General features: G+C 34.3%; 1 protein-coding gene across 5 annotated transcripts in view; it reads right to left on the bottom strand.

The window, feature by feature from the left end:
• LOC113397154 (transcriptional enhancer factor TEF-1) overlaps positions 1 to 22,398 on the bottom strand; it is a 73,157-nt gene that overhangs the window by 12,034 nt on the left and 38,725 nt on the right. For all 5 annotated transcript variants that reach the window (XM_064217502.1, XM_064217489.1, XM_064217493.1 and 2 more), the window contains 2 exons: positions 12,171 to 12,301; positions 5,274 to 5,403 (listed from right to left, as the gene is read on the bottom strand). In XM_064217502.1, the coding sequence (XP_064073572.1) occupies positions 5,274 to 5,280 (7 nt within the window). In that variant the 5' untranslated portion in view covers positions 5,281 to 5,403; positions 12,171 to 12,301. The remainder of the gene's footprint in view (positions 1 to 5,273; positions 5,404 to 12,170; positions 12,302 to 22,398) is intronic.

Genomic DNA, 22,398 nt, shown 5'->3' with positions numbered 1-22,398 from the left:
AAAAATGGTGAACTAAAAAAAATCTACGGTGATATCGTTGATATGGTAAAACGACTTAACGTGTTCAATGTTTTGTAGAAGAATGTTTAAGCTATACGTACATCAAAGTTTACCGTCAATATGTAATAGCGTTAAAGTTTTTCATTTAGCTAAAGGAATTGTAAATGTTAAACGTTAAAAAGAGGGTCGTTTTCAATAAAAGAAACATTACGAGCCATGATAGAAGCGTCGGGTCAGAATTTCACGCTGACCCAAACAGAAGATATGCAAGGCGAATCCTCGCAGAAGGGTTGAGTTTCGACGGTCTAAGGAGGATTTCTCGGGAGACAATCGGGAGTTATGCCTTCGGGCGGGGCGCTAAACGAGGGGCGCGGGAGAAGGGGCGGGCCTTCTTTATATTTTCTTACTGCGTTCGCCGCCTAGCGGCGCGGCCGGGCCCCTTACACGCTCGCTCGCTCACTAATTGCGCATTCTTCGCATAGTTTAGCCCTCCCGGCGAACCCCTCGCCTGCCGCCCCCCCGGACCACGTGAAGCCGTGCGCCGACGAAACTTTCATACTCCCAGGATATTGAGCGGTTTTGAATGTCTTAACTCACGAACGCGCCTGCAGCGGTGCCGCCAGTGCTGGCTTTGTAGGCAAACTGTTTCCAACAACTCACCGCATCGTTCGAGCTACGCGAAATTACTGCTCACTTGTCTCTATGACAAGGTAAAGTCCTCTCAGCGTTGCAATAATGCACCGTCTAACGGCTCCATAACTTCTTATTGATATACCGATCCGACGCGTGTAATGTCTTTAGATATTCAGCAACTTTGATAGTGACTTCGTGTTGTTCATAGTTTTGCAAATTACTTGATAGTGATAATGGCTTGTTCCTAATTGGTTATAGGCGAAATTTGTATACTTTAAGCGTTATATTTCAGTTGAATTTAAAAATATTTTTTTTATTTGTTACTTGTAATTAATGATGGCTATTGGAACTGCCTACTTCTTCTATCTCCATCGTAACGATATTCAAATCCATAGTCCACGAAAATGTAAACATATGTTAATACAACAGCCGAGTCCTTATCTCAACAACAACAATAAAACTACAAAGTGTAAGGTATCGGGAGTGTAGTGAGGAGTTTTCAAAGATTAGAGGGCGAGGGTGTGACAGCGACAGGCGGTGACGCACTCAGGGCTAGATTAAGCCGAGCCGACACGTCCGCGAGTAATGCGCCCATATATTGTCCGGACGAGCGCGCCCGCAATTATATACCATGTTCTTTTACAACTGCCCCTGCCCCTACCATAATAAATAGCTTGACAAATATCATTGAACATGTTATATGATCTGTTATGAATTTTGATGTTCATGATTTCTCACTCTATAGATACATCAGTTACGTAGCGACTACTTGTTCAGATTAACACCTACAACTATCAGTGTTAAGAATGAAAACTAGAATGAATTTACAATGCCACAAATATTTAAAAAAAAAACCAACTTAGTAAAAAAAAAAAACTTAAATTAAACAACAAAATTCACAGTGCATTACGTAACGCCGTTAAAAGGATTATTTCCGCAGAGGCGATAAGATTAAACCGGCACATTTCTTTCCGTCTATTAAATCACTTAAGGTGGACACATCGCTTGCGGTAGATTTGTTTAGCAATTCCATCCGCCCGGTCCGACCCGGGAGCTCGGGCAGTCCTTTAATTAAAGCCGGGCGGTATAATGTTGGAGCTTGACGCGAACTTAATGTGCGTCCGGCGGATAATGGCAGTGGCTGCCTTTAATTGTTCCACGTCAATTGTGCCAGTAACATACGTGACAATAGCGAGTCTCCAGACCTTCTCCAGCGTTCTACAGTCGCTCTCAGTCGTTACAAAATTAAACGTTTTATTATCCACCGAATGAATCTGTAATCGAGGTTTCAAGTTTAACGTACAAACGATCAAAATGAGCATTTTTATATTGGTTCAATTTTTGTTATGTGTATATTTCTATACAAGTCACATCAGATATCAAGCGAAAGATTTAAAGGAATTTATAAGAATGTTTTGATTGGGTATTTTATTAAAGCATTTTATACATTTTTTTCATTAAATTGTTAGGCGGACGGGCAATTGGGCCGCCTAATGGTAAGTGGTCATTACCACCCATAGACATTGACACTATAAGAAACTTTAATCCTTCCTTACAACTCCAAAGCACCACCAACTTTGAGAACTAAGTTATTATGTCCCTTGTGCCTGTAGTTACACTGGGTCACTCACCCTTCAAACGGAACACAATAATACCAAAGTATTGCTGCTTGGCGGTAGAATCTATATCTACACTAATATTATAGATGTGAAAGTAAGTCTGTCTGTCGCTCTTTCAATGCAAAACCAATAAAGAAAAATTGTCAAAATTTGGTAAGAAGCGAAATTGAACTCCAAGGAAGGACATAGGCTACTATTTTTGCCTAACACATGACAACCCCTAAAACGCGAGCGAAGCCGCGGGCGACAACTAGTATAAGATAAATGTATGGCACCTACCCAAACGGGCTCGCACAGAGCCCTACCACCAAGTAGACTGTATGATGTGTAGTACGGGTGTTGCGAAATGGTAATCAAATCCTCATGTACACGGGAGAGAATAATCAGATACCAGTGCTGACATTGATCAGTATTTTAAGTATTATTTTATTAGGTACCATGAAATTGCCGCTCTACATAGATATATTTAATCAATATTTCTATTATGAAAAGTATAATTATACGTAATTAATCGAAGTATCGGCCATAATAGTCGATGCAGTTTCGTAATTTTAATAGCAATCATTGGTGTTTTTGCAACAACTGTTGTTTACAATTCATACAGAAGATAAAATTTATGAATTGTTCAAAGCGATTTTCAGTGACTCAATTTTTGCCTATAATAAGTTATGTATACTCTAAAAACAATAGTAAACCAAGGATTATTTATATTGGAAGATGATATATTCTTGGACTTCGACAAGACGCGTGGTTGAAAAGAGAAGTCCAAATGACTGTCAGTAAATAATTAACAAATCAATAAAAGTTTACATCTTGTCCTTCTGAGGTGATCATTCAGTATGCTTTGATGAGGACGATGATGATGAACCTAATGTGCCAGACCGCAAGAAGCCGCAAACCGTACAAGTCCACCTAACAGTACAGGATGCCTCATTTTCCTTTTCGAATATGTATAATAAAAATCCACAAGTGATAATTTATTAATTCTCCTTATTTTACTTCTGTATTAACAAAATAAGGCATGCTTCGACATGACTGATTCTTTATTTTCTTCAGTAAATTGACACGATATCGACATTACGTGACGCAAATGAATCAGTATCGTATTGTCACACGTGTCAAAAGGGCGCTGTTAACTCTGACGTGGTTTAAGATGAATACGAATTCCACGATCGCCTCCAATTCTTCATTATTGACTTTAGTCTGTCTGTCCACGAGGTTCAATCAAAACAAAACATGGCGTCATCGTTACTTTGTATTACCTATTTCAGATACGTTATCGATATCGCATTCATTATCTGCAGTATTCCTCGCCGAAATACATATTCGAAATAAATGGGATTTTTTAAAAATTAAAAAAAAAAAAAATCTTTCAGCGAACAAAGAGATATTAAGGCTAAAATCAATGGTATAATCGAATTTTTAAAGTTAATTTATATTTGTGATAAAACATCATTTTGAATTCGGAATATTACGGTATTGAGTCAAATGTAGAAGAACTCCGATCTAGTCAGTATCAGAAAATTGTATGTTCGATTGAGATTCGCAAGATTCGTCGCACAAATATTGATAGAAATATTAGATGTTTTTATGTAGGACGGGTTTAATATAAAAAAACAAATTGACATAACGGAATCATAGCATATGTTTTAATATAAAGACATAAAATTATAAAGTGTTAAATATTTGCTACAATCTCACCAGTTCGAATTAGCGGCGTGTGGGTATTGACGCAATCTCTTTACGTTGCACAGCAAACTAAGATTATCTAAAGAAGAAATATTGACGACGCCGTCAGGGGAAAAAAAGTCATCTACGATACAAATTACATTCAAAACACTCAGAATCTTGGCAATATTCCTAACGCTGAAGTCATGCACGATCACGACGATTATAACCTTTATCCATTTATTTTTGAAAGTGTCTCAGAAAGTAGTTACTCGAAACGCGAGATTTACTCCTGCTGTTAATTTAGTGAAGGGATAAGGTTTCTTTCGGTGATCGTCACGTACCGTTAACGAGCTTCCTTAGTTAACAGTATAGCGTGAAAAAATTCCCCTCGCCCTTCAGTTTACAGAAACGGAGCTTACATTACAATCATCAGTCTCTGTTTAAATTAGGTCGATAAGGTTTTATGGTCAAGATTTTATTGCTGTAATAAATTAATTCATTCATTAGTATTCCTTTTATTTCGAAGATTAAGAAATGAACATTTTACTGACGTCGGTTAAATCATTTTCGGGTAACGATTCCACATTTTTATCCCGAAGTTTGTTCGAAATGATTATTATTAAAAAAAGTCAAAAGGAACACTAATCTAATAAAAAGTATTTCAAAGATTTATTTCTTCGCTCCTACGTTTTCCGCTAACTGAACCATTTTAAAAATAAACAAGTGTTGAAAACGGGACATGTGTTCTGAACTAGTTCGCGAATTTCGAAGATTGCAGGCGAGATTGAACAAAAGCCGCGACTCCAGCTTCCTCGAATCGACGACACACCGATCGAGAGAGATAATAATTGTCGGTCCACGTCTTTCCGTGGAATCCTATTGCGCAAACCGCTTTGTCGGCTCACATCAATACCTACCGTGCCTTTTGTCTCGTGCTACACCATTGTTCATTTTAGGAATGGCCTTGATAGCAATTCGTAATTCAATTAAATTGACATGTACGCATTCATATTAGAAAGTTACATAAACAACTGATGGTTGATTGCGGTGAGTAAGCCCAAGAATAACCCAGATAATGGGGGCGTTGTTTATGATCATGACAATATCTGGGTTCGGCTAATGATCTACTGTGCTTAATGATATTCACATATTGCTTTAAATGAACTTGACTGTAGTTTCGGTTACAAATAATATATACTTATGCTCATAAAATTTCACCGTTTCCTTCTCGCTTCGATCTCTTCGATCTACGCATTTGAAATGTTTGTGTAGAATTGAGAAGTTAATAATTATCTGTGGGTAAAGTGTCTCGGTAAATCTTGTAAGGTGATCTAGCATGTCCGGACTCACCGTACATCTTGCCCTCATCTGAGAGGATGATCTTCCGCCGGCCGCACGGAGGGTATATCGCGAGTGCCTCCTGGAAACTCTGTTCGATGTCAGGAGACCACACTCCCTCCGCGTCCGCCGCCGATAAATCCTAAGAACACAAATTGATCATTAGTAAATATTCTTTGTATTAGATTTACGATTGTGACTTACTTAACTTATAAGTAAATTTAGATTTCGATAAAAATCCTACTTTTATAAAAAAAAACAATATAAGTTTGGAGACACAGTAAGAAGGACTAAATATTTAGATGGCAACGTTAGATAATACACATATTATATTATTATTTAATATTCCATTTTAGAATAGAAATACAGTACAAGACAGACTAGATCTAGTACAAAAAGATCTATTATATTATTTGAAACCTTATTAAAAATAAATTTTAACATTTAATTAAATTACATTTGATAATAAAGAAACATCTGAAACAAAAACGGCATTATTAATAATAATAATTTTCATTATAAATCTCGTAAGCTATATTAATAATACAACGTTTAAATTAGACTGTATCAACGTCCTATACGAGCGTAAATTTCTCGTCATTAAAATATTGCGGGCGCAATTTATCCTCTCCTATATAGGTGATTTATTATGTCCTTCTATATTAATATTGTGGCTCATGTAATGGAAATAGCTAAATTGATATTGGTTTTCGTATATCTGAATAATAGTGGTCTTAGGGTTCTCTTTGTAAGGTCGTGGGGTTAACCGCTCCGGACCTTGAACTTCGTTACTTAAGAACTAGTATTCTCGTTCAAATTAAATGACGATTGATTTAAATTGTGGGCTAAATTAATTATACTTTTGGTCGCTATTATGATGACACCGATAAGGGGATACCGCTTGATTCATTTGATTTTCGAGAATATCTGACGCCGTCTGTTTCGTTAAGGTGCGGTTTTACTTTCACTTATAGTGGTAGTTTTTTGCAAATTACCGACTATTAAACATAATTGTAACAATTGTTGATAATTTAAGGTAATTCTAGAAAATCATGTCTCTAAAGCGTGTTGATAACAGAAGTTGATTATTTGTCTTTTGTGGAGAGGCAGCTTTATAAGCAACTAGTTTCCGCCCGTGGTATCGTCCGCGTGTGCGGGGAAGGGGCGGTATTACGTACCCTTCGTCTTTACGTCCTCTTCTGTAGCCCCCAGTCAACGTGTATGTAAAGGTTCATAATGATCGGTCGAGTAGTAGTTGAGATATGAATAAACAAACTCACTTGCGTGTTAATACGTAATATTAGTTTAGGTTACGTTAAAAAAACAATTTTCATTTATACAATATTTACTTAACGCATTTGATATGAAGCAATTGCAAAAAAATGACAAATGCGAACTAATTACAATATTAGATGATAAAAAAAATTAAATAGTAACATTTTTCAGATGTGTAATAAATAAAATATTAACTTTTTAATAACTCTAACAAAGACGAACGTGTAGCCGAGGGCCCTACGTACAAGTCAAACATTTGCCATGAGTTTTGAATTTGGAACTGTTAAGCTCAGAAGCCCACTTAACCACTGTCAATAATTCGTACTGTACAAAATCTATAACATAAATAAAATAATTATTGTAACTATTAAAAATTAAAATTATTAGTAACTAACCTTAAAACACACAAGTAACACAAGTTAACTTATGAAAAATGATATGTTATTATGAAACAATAACATTCATATCGCCTTTTAGAAATAAACAAGCTAATAAAAATAAAAAAACACATCTAAAAAAAATAAACAAAAACGCATCTGCCTGCTCAAAGGACGTTAAAAAAATCAATACAGCTTGATCATCTGCGTAACCTGGATTCATCCAAATAGGTTGAATGGATTCAAACCGGATGATCTCATTGTTTAGTTTAGTGCACACGAGAGTGATTTAGAGGTTTAGTGTATCTTAGCAATTTCCCGTATTCATCGCTTGAGATGTTGTACAGACACGGGTATTCAGGAGCTATTTCAAGTGAAACTTTTTTTCACGGCGTCAACGTTTCTAAATGCAACGTTTTTAAAAAATGTGACTAATGCAAAATGGTACAGTGACGTGGGTAGTTATTGATTTGCGTTACTTTATTTTTCCCTAATAATTAATGGGTGTGATGCCAAAAATCGAAGCCAAAATGTAACGTATTTCAAGTAAAGCTTACGTGAAACGTTTTTGACGCTAACGGTTTTAGAATTCGTTTACGATATTGCATATAGAATGTTAACAATCAAGTGGAGGCGTATCGTTAGTCTATAGTGATGTGTACATTCAATGTATCTGTAATAATTATACAACTGCAATTGCCGAACATTAACTGCATAAACGAGTCAGCAAATCGTTATAACAATTAGACATGTTTATGTTCAGTGACCTTCGTTTATTGATCAATAGGGTCATGCGTTCGAGTAAAAGTTTTCGAAAAAAAAATTTAATTCGAGTCGTATTAATTTAAAAGATTAAATTACTCGTTCGATTTCAATTAAACGAGATATTGTAATTATTGCCTTAAATAAACGCGGACCGGAGCCCCGTTCCTTCTTTATATGGCTTCGATATCTTTAATATACGACATATATACATACATATATGTAACATATAAGACACGATAAACAGTAATTAACTTTGTTACGAATATTATCTACAATAAGAACATTTTGAATATTTTTAGCTTTTAAACTGATTTCGCAAAACATTAACAAGTATTCGTGTTTATTTTTAGCTTTTGTGTTGTAAACGTTCGATATGTCCTGTTATGGATTTTTTTTTTTCGTATATGAAATACTTGTTTAGTATTAAATTGTTACGTAATCAAAAAATAAATTTCCATACGTAACGGTACGTAACAGCCTGTAAATTTCCTACTATAGAGGTTTCGTGCTTATTCCACCATGCTGCTTCAATGCAGGTCAGGTCATGCAAACAGAAGTACATTCGAAGGACGCTGATTTCCTTTACGAGCACGAGATGAAAAGCATTAGAGCAGCGGATCCATGTGCTTAAATTAAGTTTTTAATTCATAAAGCTATTTATGCACATAAAAACTGAGAGGTACGTGTCTTAGGTTTGAATTTTCTCTTCATTAGGAAATCAGTCCAATAAAAGTGGCTGAGTCTTTCTATCAAGAATTTTACAGCAGTAAACAGACTATCTAAACGGAGTATAGACGATACACTCTGAAGTTTCTGGTGTCTTCCTAAGAAATCACGTAAGACCCCGGGTCTTTGAAAGTCTACCTGTGTAAGCAAGTGCGAACATTTGTGCACTACAATAATCTCTACTCCGCAATTGGCTTAAAGACATTTGATGTTGGCCGCTGAGTTTCAAATTCGGTAAAGAGGTCATTTTTAGTAAATGTTATAGAGCGATTAGTTGATAAATATAGTTAGCAACAGTTTAATGATTCAGACAACGAAGAACGTGTAGCCGAGGGCCCAACGCACAAGACAAATAGTTGCCATGCGTGTTGAATCTGCAGCTGTTAAGCCCAGAAGCCAAATGCACTTAAATACTTATACAATAATGCTTATTGTATTGATAGTGTGATGCACAAAATCTTAAACACTCGATATATTTTTTATTTGCCCCCAAAATTAACCTCCAAGACCCAACATTCGTTTGTTTTTACTAAAAGTCAATGATTGACTCTATAGCAGCAATTGTTTATGAGCAACTATTTTTCGTATCGTGCAGTCGAAAAAAATATGCATCGATTGACGGTCAAACAAAAACCGAAATGATTCTTTGAATGTGCCGTTTTATTGAACCTTAAATATGTATAACGGTAATTTCAGCTGAATTTAATGTAACGTTTTATATCAATTTAAATTAATGACAAAATCATTTCAAGTAAATTTCGCAAATGAAAATTGTCGTTTAAAATTGGAACAGTAGTTAAAAAGAACTCAAGCGTGGGGCGCGCGGTAAGACACATTAACACCGAGTAGACTGGCTGGGGTACGTGCTAAGAAAACACTTGGCCTGGATTGTTTTATAATCTGTTTGAATAAGTAAACATCTATAATTGACGTATTTTTACAAGTAATTAGAACCACTTCCTCCAATTCATTCATATTCAGGGTTGACATTTAACATAATGTTACAGTTTGATGATTATGATTTTTCCCAAGATTGTTTTCAGGAGAAGGAACTTCTCAACGCACAACAGCATCAACTTGATTTTTTTGTAGACATGTAAGCTTATTTTAAAAAACTGGTTTTTTTAGAAGTCATTTATTTTAATTAACTTCAAAAAGACAGAAATAAAATTTTTATAACATTCGAAAGAATGTATGAAAGAAGTGAATGAAAAAATTGGGCGACAATCGTTCAAAAAATGGTGAATTTCGTCTGTACCAGATACGAGTATTTATATTAATTGTTATATGAAGGTTTTGCATGAAATACTTTTAAAATTTATACGAATAAGTTGATTCCAATAATATAAATTTAAAGATGATATCATCGCTGAGCGTCAATATATCTATACCTATTAAATATTAAAATGTTCTTTTAATGTAAAAGGTTTAATTTGAAGATATACTCAATATTTAAGGATACATTTTTAATATTGGGACTTTATTCAGGGGCACATTTGTACTAATTTATAACGATTACGGAACGTGATCGATACTATTCCGATCCAACTTCAAACGACCCGCAACTGGATCTGGAAAGTGTAAATTTGTTATTAGATTTGGCCACCTGGTCTGTCTGGGTAGGTACCATTCATCAGTACTTATTTTGTCAGTGATCAGGTACCGTGGTTTACATTTGATTCAATACTGTAACAAGGCGTTTCAAAATTGCTTTTATGAGCCTACTTGAATAAAGAATATTCTGATATTCATTTTTTAGATAAACAACCTTTAGATTTACATATTTTATGAGATTTGCTAATAGTTCTTCTATGTTATGCACTATGCAAAATTCTCGAATAATATATATTTATTTATAATATAACACTATTCCACTAAACTTGATATATATATCCAATTGAATTTTACATACAAACTTCGTCGACATTCAACACGTCATTTTGACGAGACCATAAAGAATATCACAGATTATTCAAGATCTCTCGACCAATGACATCGCTTCAATTCAATGTCAAAGTTGTTTATTTGTTTTTACATAATTTTATAGCCTTTTTCAATATTTTTACATGTTGAAATAGGCTATAAAACACAAATAGTCTTATTCCATATCATTGTATACATTCAATAACTCGTGTTAACGGAGAACGTTGATTTTTGGATATTGACTAAGATATACGAGTTTTCACCGTTATCTTAATACGAAGTCGATAACGTTTTATTCGATCAATACGTGTATATGAAATAGTTAACTAAATAAATAGATGATTCACTGTTGAATTATATTAAAAAAATTAGAACGCGTCAGGCAATAATATAAGTATAACGCTTCGATGTGTTGTACCTACCGTTCCCGCCAAAATGCACTATTGCAAAACATTACACGTCTCGTAATAGTGTGTCGGTTTATCACACAAACCAGATGCTATTAACATATGTCTGTAAGCAAACATATTATGAAGGTTACAGTTAGCTGAAGTAATACGATTAATTTTATAAAAACCCGCTAACCAGTCTCGTATACAAACAGTTACTACTTTTCACTTTTATTGCAAACAAATAAGCATAAGATTATTAGCTTTAGAAAGAGCGCTTAATAATGGCAATACGTTTTTTTTTTTATTTAATTAATAAAAATAATTATTTATATCTACTTAATTAAAACAATAATAATAAATAAGTGTACCAGTAAATCACAAACATCTTTTAAAAGTATATTAAAATACATTTTAAATTTTCTTTACGATCGAGGAATAAATTTTCTTTTTGGATCTAAGACAATTGAGCAACATTTAATTTAGCTAAATTTCAAATTTGCGCTGCAACATGAGCACACAAATAAGTTCGAACACGAAAGCGAAGAGGTGCGTCATTGTAATTAATAGAGCCGGTTCTATTCTCAAAAGAAAATAAAAATAACGCCGCTTGACTCCTTCGAGCGGGAGCGCACGTTCAGACGAAATATCGTGATTCACTTACTCGGAACCAGCGCTTCGGAATATGTTCCGAGCTAATATTTGTACGTTCACGCAAACGCGCGGTTTCGCGAGACTGTTAAATTACTACTGGAAATATTATAAGGGAAAGCAAATATGTGTTGTTATTGTCAAGTATTAAACGTTTCGTTGATACTGTCACTCAGATGCTAGATTGTAAGATACACTCGAGGTTTCAGGTTCTGGTCCTGACTCGCGGTCTTAACGTAATAAATGTGACTCTCGTGCCTCGAAAAGCACTTTAATTCTGAATTTGATTTCTTTTCGGTTCAATGGTCATCAGTATGAGAACGGAGAGTGCGGTTGTGCACAATTATAATGGTTTGTTTTCGGGGATTGAACACATATATACTAATATACAGTAATTATATCAACTATAGGTTACATTGGACTATAGTGCGTGACTAGCTAGCTGAAACTCCGTTTGTTTGATAAAGTTGTATAACGGGAACTCTTTCGGGAACATCTGGTTACATTAACAACTACCCAGTGCCTGCCGATACCTTTACAGACAGATACACATGCACGAGTAGAAAATACATGCAATGTACAAGTGTTTTCGTTCACCATAGCGATAATAACAATCACAAAACAGACATTTCTTTATGAAAAGTTTATTAACCACACGAAACAGAAGTACAACATACTTTTATACTTAAGGCAATTTTTTACGTTTTAGCTAAAAAATAAAACAATTAGGAATATATTTTTGGGAGAAAGCGTTTTTCATTTAAAAAATATGTCACATGAAAGATAAAAGCATATTCTGGTACCTTTTCATCATCGCTGGCTTCGCCGACATCGAGGTGCTTGGCGTCAGCGCCGCCCGATCCGTTGGTGTCGGGCGCGCCGGCCGCCGTGCTCCACGGAGACGCAATGGTGCCGGCTGCGAGCGCGCCGCTCGCTGCAACAACGCAAATAATATGTTTTACTGAACTGCTCTGGTTTTCAATGTTATCCATTCTTACATTTAAGCCATCTTACACCTCTTGTTCTAATTTTGTTGTTTCACCCCCCGTTCTCAACGTATCTAATCACTCTCGGCAACTCAATAATAAAATTAACAAGTACCACTTTAAAATTAGTACTAGTCATGAAGTACTACTGCTGATCTAGAAATCTATTGGTGGCGTATAGGCAATGTAAGGATTGGTTATTTTTTTTACGGCGCCATTATTTATGGTCTGTTTTGACCACTTCCCATCAGGTTGCCAATTTGCTCAAACCTAACAATGCCATACAACAAACAATTCCCGTCGCCCGCGGTTTCGCTCGTGTTTTAGGGGGTCGGTCTTCAGGCGTTAGGCATAAAAAGTAACCTACTAAAATTTAATCCAATTCGGTTTAGTGGTTTGTTCGTAACAGAGCAACAGACAGACAGTGTTACTTTCGTATTTATAATATTAGTATAAATAAGATATTTATATTAACGCTACGAAAATACGAGAAATAAATAAAGAAGAGAATATTTGAACGAATATAAATGAAACGCTGCCAAAACCATAAAGCCAATATCAAAAACTTTTGCTAATGTCTGCCCGACTATAAACAAGAGAGCATTTTAAAAGAACCCGTTTTGTTTACTTTGTAAAATTTAACTAATATAGCGTGTTGGATTCCGTATTCAAGGGGCTGAAACCCTATGAATAACCCCACGCCACTATTCGGCTAAGGTCACAACAACAACGTCAACAATCTTTACGAGAATACGCAGTAATAACGAGAAAAGTCCAATCCCAAGGGTACTACAGAGCCCTTAGTGCGAAGATCGGATTCGCATTTGACCGATATCAATAATCAAAGAATTTAATTGTATATTAAACAAATATTATAATTCACAAATGTTTACAACATCCTAACTAATGTAATAAATTCGAAAGTGACTTTGTTTTATCATTCGTTTGATACGATTTCGCGTCTTAAATATTTAACATATCATGATGAAAATCAGAATAGTCGTGGTTTGAGGTACAGAAAAGGACATAGGGTACCTAATAACCGCCCCCGTCAACACCACCAAACGGCGAAGTTGCCTGCAGAAACAACTAGTTTAACAAAAGGTAATTGTCGCAACATCTCGTTATGAAAACTCATAGATAATTAGATAAACTATAGGTAATTTCTTCAGAATAGTCCCCCACTTGCGCCGTCTGACGTCATACGGTGTTTGCTTACTTATTCGGATGCGCGCCTTGTAAACTTCCAATCGTATTGTGGCTTTGCGCTAATACATTAACGTAAGCAAAAACAAGATTTACTGCTGCGTTTCATGTAATAGAATATAGCTGTGGTTATATGCAATACGCTATTAATAAAGTCCTGAGTACCTACATTGTGTAGGAATTTTCCTTCACAGTCTAAGTAACGTGTCATAATTTTCTTTTATATAAAACAGTATGACTGACAAATTACGGTTATGGTCTATTGATATTAGCATTATAATAAATAAATAAATAAATATTGGACAACATCACATACATTACTCTGATCCCAATGTAAGTAGCTAAAGCACTTGTGTTATGGAAAACAGAAGTAACGACGGAACCACAAACACCCAGACCCAAGACAACATAGAAAACTAATGAACTTTTTCTACATCGACTCGGCCGAGAATCGAACCCGGGACCTCGGAGTGGCGTACCCATGAAAATCGGTGTACACACTACTCGACCACGGAGGTCGTCGTATTAACCGTACCTTTACCTATGATCTGTTGTGCCTGCAGTTAAACTAGCTTACTCACCGTAACACAACAATACTAAGTATACCTGTTTGGCGGTAGAATATTTGGTTGTGGGTTGTACGTAGTCCTAGCACATAATCATACCACCAAGTAAATTGAAAGAGGTTAAAACTATTTACAAAACGGACTCATAAAATTGGTTCAGACCTTGAAAATTTTCCAGTCCAATTTACCAGTTAAAAATTACGTCATAAGTTAAACAATAACAAAGACTATTAAATTACATTCAGTACAAGGAATATAGTATAATTGTAGTAATGAGTTCAATAAACGATTATTATTAAATAATGTTAATTTTAATTTTACACTTTACTAAAAATTTTATTTTATTTAAACAATTACAAACATTTAAAAACGGATTATTGTTTAGTTTAATTTCCTTCTTATCAATTAATTTATGTTAAAACTTTAGCATATACTTAAATAATCTAAAATATTTATAAATAAACTCTTATTTAATCCTTTGTATAATGTGTACTAATTTTTTTTTTAATATAAGTAAGTAGGCTTGAAATTAAGTTATAAGATTTGTCCCATATATTTATGTTATGTCAAGTTGAATTAAAACTTTTAAAAACATCCAATAGTCACACGCAAATGTCCAAAAAATTAGATAAAGGACAAAATTCTTAAGAAAATAAAGTTTATTAAAAAAATACATATAATCCAAGAACGTTCCAATTCGAGATTTTCATAATAGATGCTTATGATAGACCTTTGTTCGTTCGGGACGCGAAAAAGCACGTAGGCATTCTCGAAATTTTCATATTTACCGTTAGAAATATGCAGGTACGAACGTTAACAATATAAATATAATATCAAAACGGAGAATTTTGTTATGAAGATCGGCTCGAGTGGAGAGAGTAAAAATATGCGCCGCCCGCCTTCCAGCGTGTCCCCGAGCCGCCGCTGTTACTCGATAAATACATGTATACACCGTCTTACAGATCTAACGAAATATTTGTTAATCTCTTTCAACTGGTAAATTTTCAGCTCGTACATTTTGTTTTACATAATTAACAATTTTTCATTTTTTGTTTCTCGCTATATAATAGTACAAATATTCATATGAGCCCAAATGTGACAAAAAAGCACCGAGTTTTCAAGCGCTTAATTTGTGTTTATAGTTTATCTCGTGCTCGACAATAAATGTCAACATACTGAAGAAACCAGCCTGAATTTGTCGCGTGAAAGTGTACCAGATGTGTGTCCACAAAACGCATTAGCACAACGTGTTGCAATACGCACAAAAAAATCCCGAGCAGTCTCTGCTGTGCACAGGGATTGTTACGGGCTGTTACTGACTACCTAATTCCATACTGACATATATCCACGTAAGAAATACCATATTTAGTTTCACTGCGAAGACCGTTTAAATACGAGAAGAGATGTTTTTAAAAACTTCTACACAACAAGTCAAATATTCCAAGTTAATTATTATTCGCACAAACCGGGCAATTATTAATAAACGTTCACATATTAAAGCGAGGATCTTCAATTAGGACAATTCAGATTAATTCAAGGCGACAGTGGCGGTCTGGACTGACAAAGGGCTGTGAACGTGCAATAATTAAAATAATAAAGCATCGCTCCCGAGCCCTGGCCCCCTTTGTGATATGACAAGTGTCCGCAATAAGGGCCCGCTCCGGCATGTAGGGGTCGGCACTGATCAACGTACGTTTTGTTCACGAAATGAATTTGGAATATTCCAATGTCTATCAATTTGATATGAACGTGTTAAGTAACTTTGGGGTTCCATGTTACGGTAACGCCGTACATTTATACATACCTTTGATTTGTACCTGAGTGCCTACGCGGTAGGTACATTTAAAAAATATTTTAATGAGTTTGTTAATTAGGCAACTAATGAAATTAAATAATAGGAATTAATGCAGCTAACATGGAGGGTGATATTTATACGGTAATGTTAAAACAGAAAATGGATCATTTTAATAATGGGACCCTTGCATTATAATAACCATGGGGTGGTATCGTATTCATTTGTCTATCTATATCTATCTATTTTATAAAGTTGGAGAGTTTATATGTTTGATAACTTTAATCGCAGGAATAACTAGTTGGGCTAGAGAAATGAAAATGAAATGAAATTATTTTTGCGTTATATAGCTAGGTTATTTAGATAGATCATGCAACTTCACGCCACGACCCTTTTAAGTGCAATTGTCAAAAACGTCAATCAATATGGTAAACTGTATGAATTGGGGAAATTAACATATTTATAATTGAATATAGAAAAGCGAGGGACGCTGTTAGTTATAAAAAAATCCGTCGATATTAAAAAAGAACCGTCTGTTTATAGTTAATTTTTTTTTTGAATATTTATATTTATTAGGTACTTTAATGAAACGTTACGTGTGTAATAATAAATGCTCTAAAAATCACAACTTTAATTAGATACATTTCAATCAAAGGGTTTTACAACCATTTAAAATATAAAAAAATTTAGTGTAAAAAATAACAAAAAACATCATTTATGTAATGTATTGGACTTTATGTTTATGTTTTATTGGACTTGCTAGAACAATCAAAATAACCACCTCTTGGCACCATCATCAGATCTGTGCGATGGTACCGCACTGCTATTTCTTATCCGAATACCATAAACATATTTACAAAATCATTGATATATTTAAATACTAATAATACTAATCATAACGTATGAGTTAAGCTAATGAATATAATAAAGAAAAAAATATTTAAATACATATTTAAGTGGCAATTTTAGCGATGAACGTGTAATGACATAGGCGATGTAAACAGACTCGGTAGCACAGCATGATTGATTACACGTAAAAACGTAAATACACTTATTATGCATTACTCATAACTCAACGACAAGGTTAATACGTAATATTAGAAACAAAACAGGTAATAACGTCCATAGAATCCTTTGTGGACTTGTGTTTAGACTATAGACTATAACGCAGTGTCGCCATAATACGAAACATATTCAAATATGAAAAACTAGATTTTGCTCGCTTTTAAAGTAGGTTTAAAAACAGCCTATGTCCTTCGTTGGAGTTCAATTATGCTTCGTACTAAATTTCATCAAATTCGGTTCAGTAGTTTGGCCGTGAATGCGTAACACACAGACAGTTACTTTCACATTTACAATATTAGTATAGATAAACAAACATTATCTTAGGCTTTAAAACTCGATAAACTCAAAGGCATATTAATAGGATTAATTTATTACAAAAAAGATTTCTTATTTATTATCAAAAATCAATCACCTTACACATGAGAAGAACCTGCGACAATCAAAACTACGAAATATTTAATTAGTAGTCGGAGTGGGATAAGTTTTTTCTAATCTTATTAGTAAACAAAATTAATAACACACATATTTATCATATAAAAAAAAAACCGCTGAATATATTGAAAATTATTGATATACTTATTTTGAATCGCAGTGACTACGGCCTGCCCTGGACAAAGGATTATGTCAATAATAAAGTCGATGAGGGATGCTTTAATAAACAAGCATTGCGTATATTTTAACATTAAATATCAATCTTCGGTTATAAATTACATTTCGACTATTAAAATTATATACTAATATATAAAAGTCATATACTTAATGTTTTTTCTTGCCTAGATCTCTATAGTTTTCCAGTAAAAATAACTAATACAATCATGCTGCTAGTGCATGTGTGAACGTTGTAGGTATGTAACTGTAATTTATTTTTCAATTTAATGCTATGAAATTCAGTAACAAAACGATTGAAAATAATATTAATAGTATATCGAGAAACTCATGTTGTCCCTTGCTGAAACAAGGCTATAGAAGTAGCACGCGATTCCTGAAACAGGAATGCATTTAATACCAACAGCGGAATAATTCCAGTAATTTAGTGGCGTTTAGACCGTATCGCGTGTACCTTGCCGAGTAATAGAAGAAAGCTTTTTTCACAGCTCCCCATTTCGTTATTACACAAGTACAAACCTATTTCGTATTCCGTATATTTTTTTATCTATATATAAAAAGTTAAGTAGATTTAAAAATATTTTTTAAATTTAGAACTTATATTAATAAATCATCGTTAACAATATGCTTAATTTTATACAATTGTCTTGTATATTTTGTGTTTATAAAATCGTAATCAATTTTACTATCAAAAACATTCGATTTAATCCATATCTTTTATTGGTAAACAGCCCATTACGAAGGCAACTAAGTACCACTTGTAAGTATGGATTTTGTTCCATAATTGTAAACAGTTTTGTAATCACGATTTTTTTTCAATGACAATTATCATGAGCTTATCGAAAGTATAACCTTGATATTACATACGTAATTAAAAGTAAAGAGTTTTAATATGTGTTAACATTTACGTAACATGTACTATTTAAAAGTATTTTCTATTTAAAACAAGTATATGATGTGGTTATTATGAATCGTAGCAAACATCACGTTGTGCAGTTCCCCGTAACTTCCGCGGATTCGTGTCCATCGGCAAATTGGCGAAGTGAGCAACTGAAATAAAGTGAGAGGGAAAATAGAGAAATAATTTCCGTATCGGTTGTGTCGGGGGAGGGCGTGGGCGGCCACCTGTGCGTCGCTGTGCCGCCGGCGAGGGTTGCGCGCCAAAGTATGTTAATTAATTTTCGGTTGACCGTACACCGCTCCGTGCGGTTTGCGTACATTTTGATATAACAAAGGGCCGGTTAGCGTTCTCAATAACTCCACTTTTTAATGAGCGACATACTGATTTTTGGTTTGTACACGATATTGTGTAATTATGGAAAGTTTTGCTCGTTATGAATGTAATAAATGAGCCGGTCAGCTATATTATTAACATTGATATATAAAATTAAAAGACCCCCATTTATTTAAATTGAAATCGAAGAGTGTAGGACATTTACGTTTAACAGTCTTTAAGGAAAATTAATTACGTTTAATTTGTACAGTGTAAACCTAATGTAAGTATAGAGCAATGACACGTGACTCGAATCACGGCCCTCGCTCCATTCATTATTCAATCGGTTTAACCCGCCTCGGTTTATTTGATAGTACGAGGCATCCCGATTTTAATATACGACGCGAACATATCGAGAGTGTATGCGAAAATCGATATTGACAGAGGACGTGTTGTGTTTATTGGAAGACGCGCGTGCGGCTGGATTTACAAAGATGTTTATCTGCCGGAGTAAATGTTTACTAACGGCATAAGACGTGCGGTCGTGCGGAGCTAGTGGTGAGGCGATGAAGCCACGTGGCGCATCCAGCACGCACGTACTCGCTAGCGACTCCACCACAGAATGCAGCAACGTGCCTCGCTGTATATCGCTACTGGAAGCGCTACGTCAGCAGTCACCGTCGAGATCTCACAATGACATTTTGTAACATAAAACGGTAGGTTTACATATGCGTAATTATTGTAACAGATTTGTGATGTGTAATCACGAATAGACGTTATTCAACAGCAGTTATAAAATGAAACGTATATCAGAAATTAAAATTTATAATTGTTTTTTAGACGCACGCAATCTAATAAACCGTTTTGGAAATATGATCGTAACTTTCGACTTCGTTTCGAATTTGTGAGTGTTGACAATATATTTTTCCGTCCAATACGAAGTAACCGCGAGAGATAATCATGGGAGCGCACCACTGAGTCACATGTAGACCACTGCCAACTAAACGTAATGCCAAGAATAGAGTCGTAACTGTTCGATTCTGCTTCACAAATTACAACTTTATCTAAATCAATTTAAAGACCATATTGTAACAATCGTAACTATACATAGATTTTAATGAATCATCGGTAGATTTGCCAGCTGCAAACGAATACTCAGATTGCAGTGTTCTCGGCAAATATCACGGATCATCTTACAGAATGTAACATGCATAATAAAAACAATACCGTGCCTTCCTCGTAAATTTTTGTTTCTACGTTATTGTATGAAATGTAACTAATATAAAAATTTGGTTGATTGTCGATTTAATTTGTGATTCGAATAAATAAACCTTGGCAATTCGCCAAATGGTCTGTAATCTGTAACCAAGCATTAATAGTATCAAACAAATTTGTGCTCAGAGTGTATAAAAACTTACGGGTTACACTTGGAAATACACAAATGAATAAATTTCTATTTATATATAATTGCTTGTTTATAACAGTTTAGTCGTTCGAGGAAAAATAAAAAACCACCTTCTTAATTTGATCATATAATAATATACGAGACAATATCGATTAAAGAAATAATTTATAACGAAACAAGACTGTATTAATGTATCGAGTTTTTAACATGACATACACCTGTCTACTGTTGATACTATGACGTGAATAATTTGCGGAGCATGCAGTGTGATCGATATCGTGTGCCGTTAATAAATACTCGTACAACTGGTACATGGATAATTAAAACAATGGATAAAGATGTAAACAAAACAGGATGAGTCGTCGAATGCTTTATAAATATATGTATATATAATTATAAAGTGCGTTTAAATGTCCCAATACTGGCTATAAGGTGTCCATTTTCAGAAGTTTTGGAACTTATTCCACTACGTTGCTCCAATACTACTAAAGATATTAGCGTCTGTTACCGACGTTATTAGTACATTTTATTGCAGCGAAGGCCTTTTACAGGCTTACATTTGTGGATACACTCGAGGTGGTGGTGTTTAATTCGACAATCAATAAGTAAGTGTAATGCTTCTATATTTAATAAAGGAAATTGATTTGATTTGATTTGTAGTTTTCCACCGAGCAAAATACATTATAGATACAAATTAAGCACCTATAAATTCATTGATGACGAGGTTTGAAGTTCCCACAATAATCGGTCGAATATAAAATATTTACGTGTTGCATATGTTGATATGGTAACAACGGTTAAAACTTCTGAACTAGACGATTTAGCAATCGCTTAATATTGCCATATTTTATTTTATATTCAATAGATATACATGGAAATTTAAATTTAAAAATATGAAAAATGATCACCGTTATTCCTCCATCGACCTGTGAAGACGATATTAAACTGGAAGCAATATCTAATATAGATGGTGTGGTAACAAAAGATACTTATGAAATTAAGGCGATAAATCAACGCGGTCGGAGCGGGCCGAGCTATGAATGAGCGCAGGAACAACGGCTTATATGTAAATAATGTCGCACGCCGACGCTCGTCGGCCGCTCGCCTGAATGTAAAGTAATATTCTGTTGGACATAATATACGCTAAGTGATAGATTTAATCATTATAGCACCCGTTTGTAATGTTCTGTGTTTTGAACGCGTTTTTGGTGGGTAATTTACTTATGTATAGCACCCAAAGGTTATTACATATTCTATTCGATCATTTAGTTTAATGACACCTAGACCTAGTGGTCTGAATTTGACCCTAATTCATTATTAATAAATATAACATATTACATTCATATTAATGTATTATGGTTATGTACATTTAAAATTTCGTGTCATTTAAAATTTAATACAGGAAAATTTGGTTCAGCTTCTCTCATAACAGTCAGTATGGTAATAAATAAAAACAAGGGAATATCAAAAATACCTATATAAGTTTTAGCTTTGACTAAACTATATTGACAATATGTACGTAATCAATGATTGTTTTATATAATTTAATAAAATGTATTTGTAACACATTATGTATAAATATCAGCTTTATTTTGACTTTTGTATATATTCTCTCCGCAGTATTCCGGACGCGCAATATGTTTATAGGTTTTACAAAGTTTTCCACGTACTTATATATAGGTTTACACAGTCCAAATACCAAACTGTATACTATTTTAGTAATAGATTCGTTTAAATTAAATTAATTACAATAGATTAAACAATGTTTGCAAAACGGACATGCAGATTTTATGGTGTAAGCTAGAGGCGTCGGTGCGCGACGCTGGCGTCGTAACTAAAGATAACAGCCAAAGATAGGTGGCAGACCTCACGAGCAATACTTGCTACTTTGGGTCGAGTAACATATAAAATGGATTAACATATGAAAACAAATAAAAAAATCACGATATATTAAGTAATATTACTTTTTAAAATACTGATTGAGCTAAGCAAAGGTGTGGACGTAGAAAATACAGATACGGTAAAATCGTTTACCAAAAATTAAGTAAAAGTATTTTTTGGTAAACAAGATGAGAAAATTCATTCACGTCGTTCAATTGAATGTAATAAAATGGCGGTAAAAAATGAATAAGAAAGATTCAGCGGCATTTACCTTACCGTATAAAGAGCTGACGTAACCGATACGATAGGTG

Source organism: Vanessa tameamea, chromosome 3, assembly GCF_037043105.1.
Source record: "Vanessa tameamea isolate UH-Manoa-2023 chromosome 3, ilVanTame1 primary haplotype, whole genome shotgun sequence".
In the NCBI taxonomy this organism is placed as follows: domain Eukaryota; kingdom Metazoa; phylum Arthropoda; class Insecta; order Lepidoptera; family Nymphalidae; genus Vanessa; species Vanessa tameamea.
Note: the sequence above shows the minus strand (reverse complement) of the source record. Positions and strands in the feature narration are given on the sequence as shown.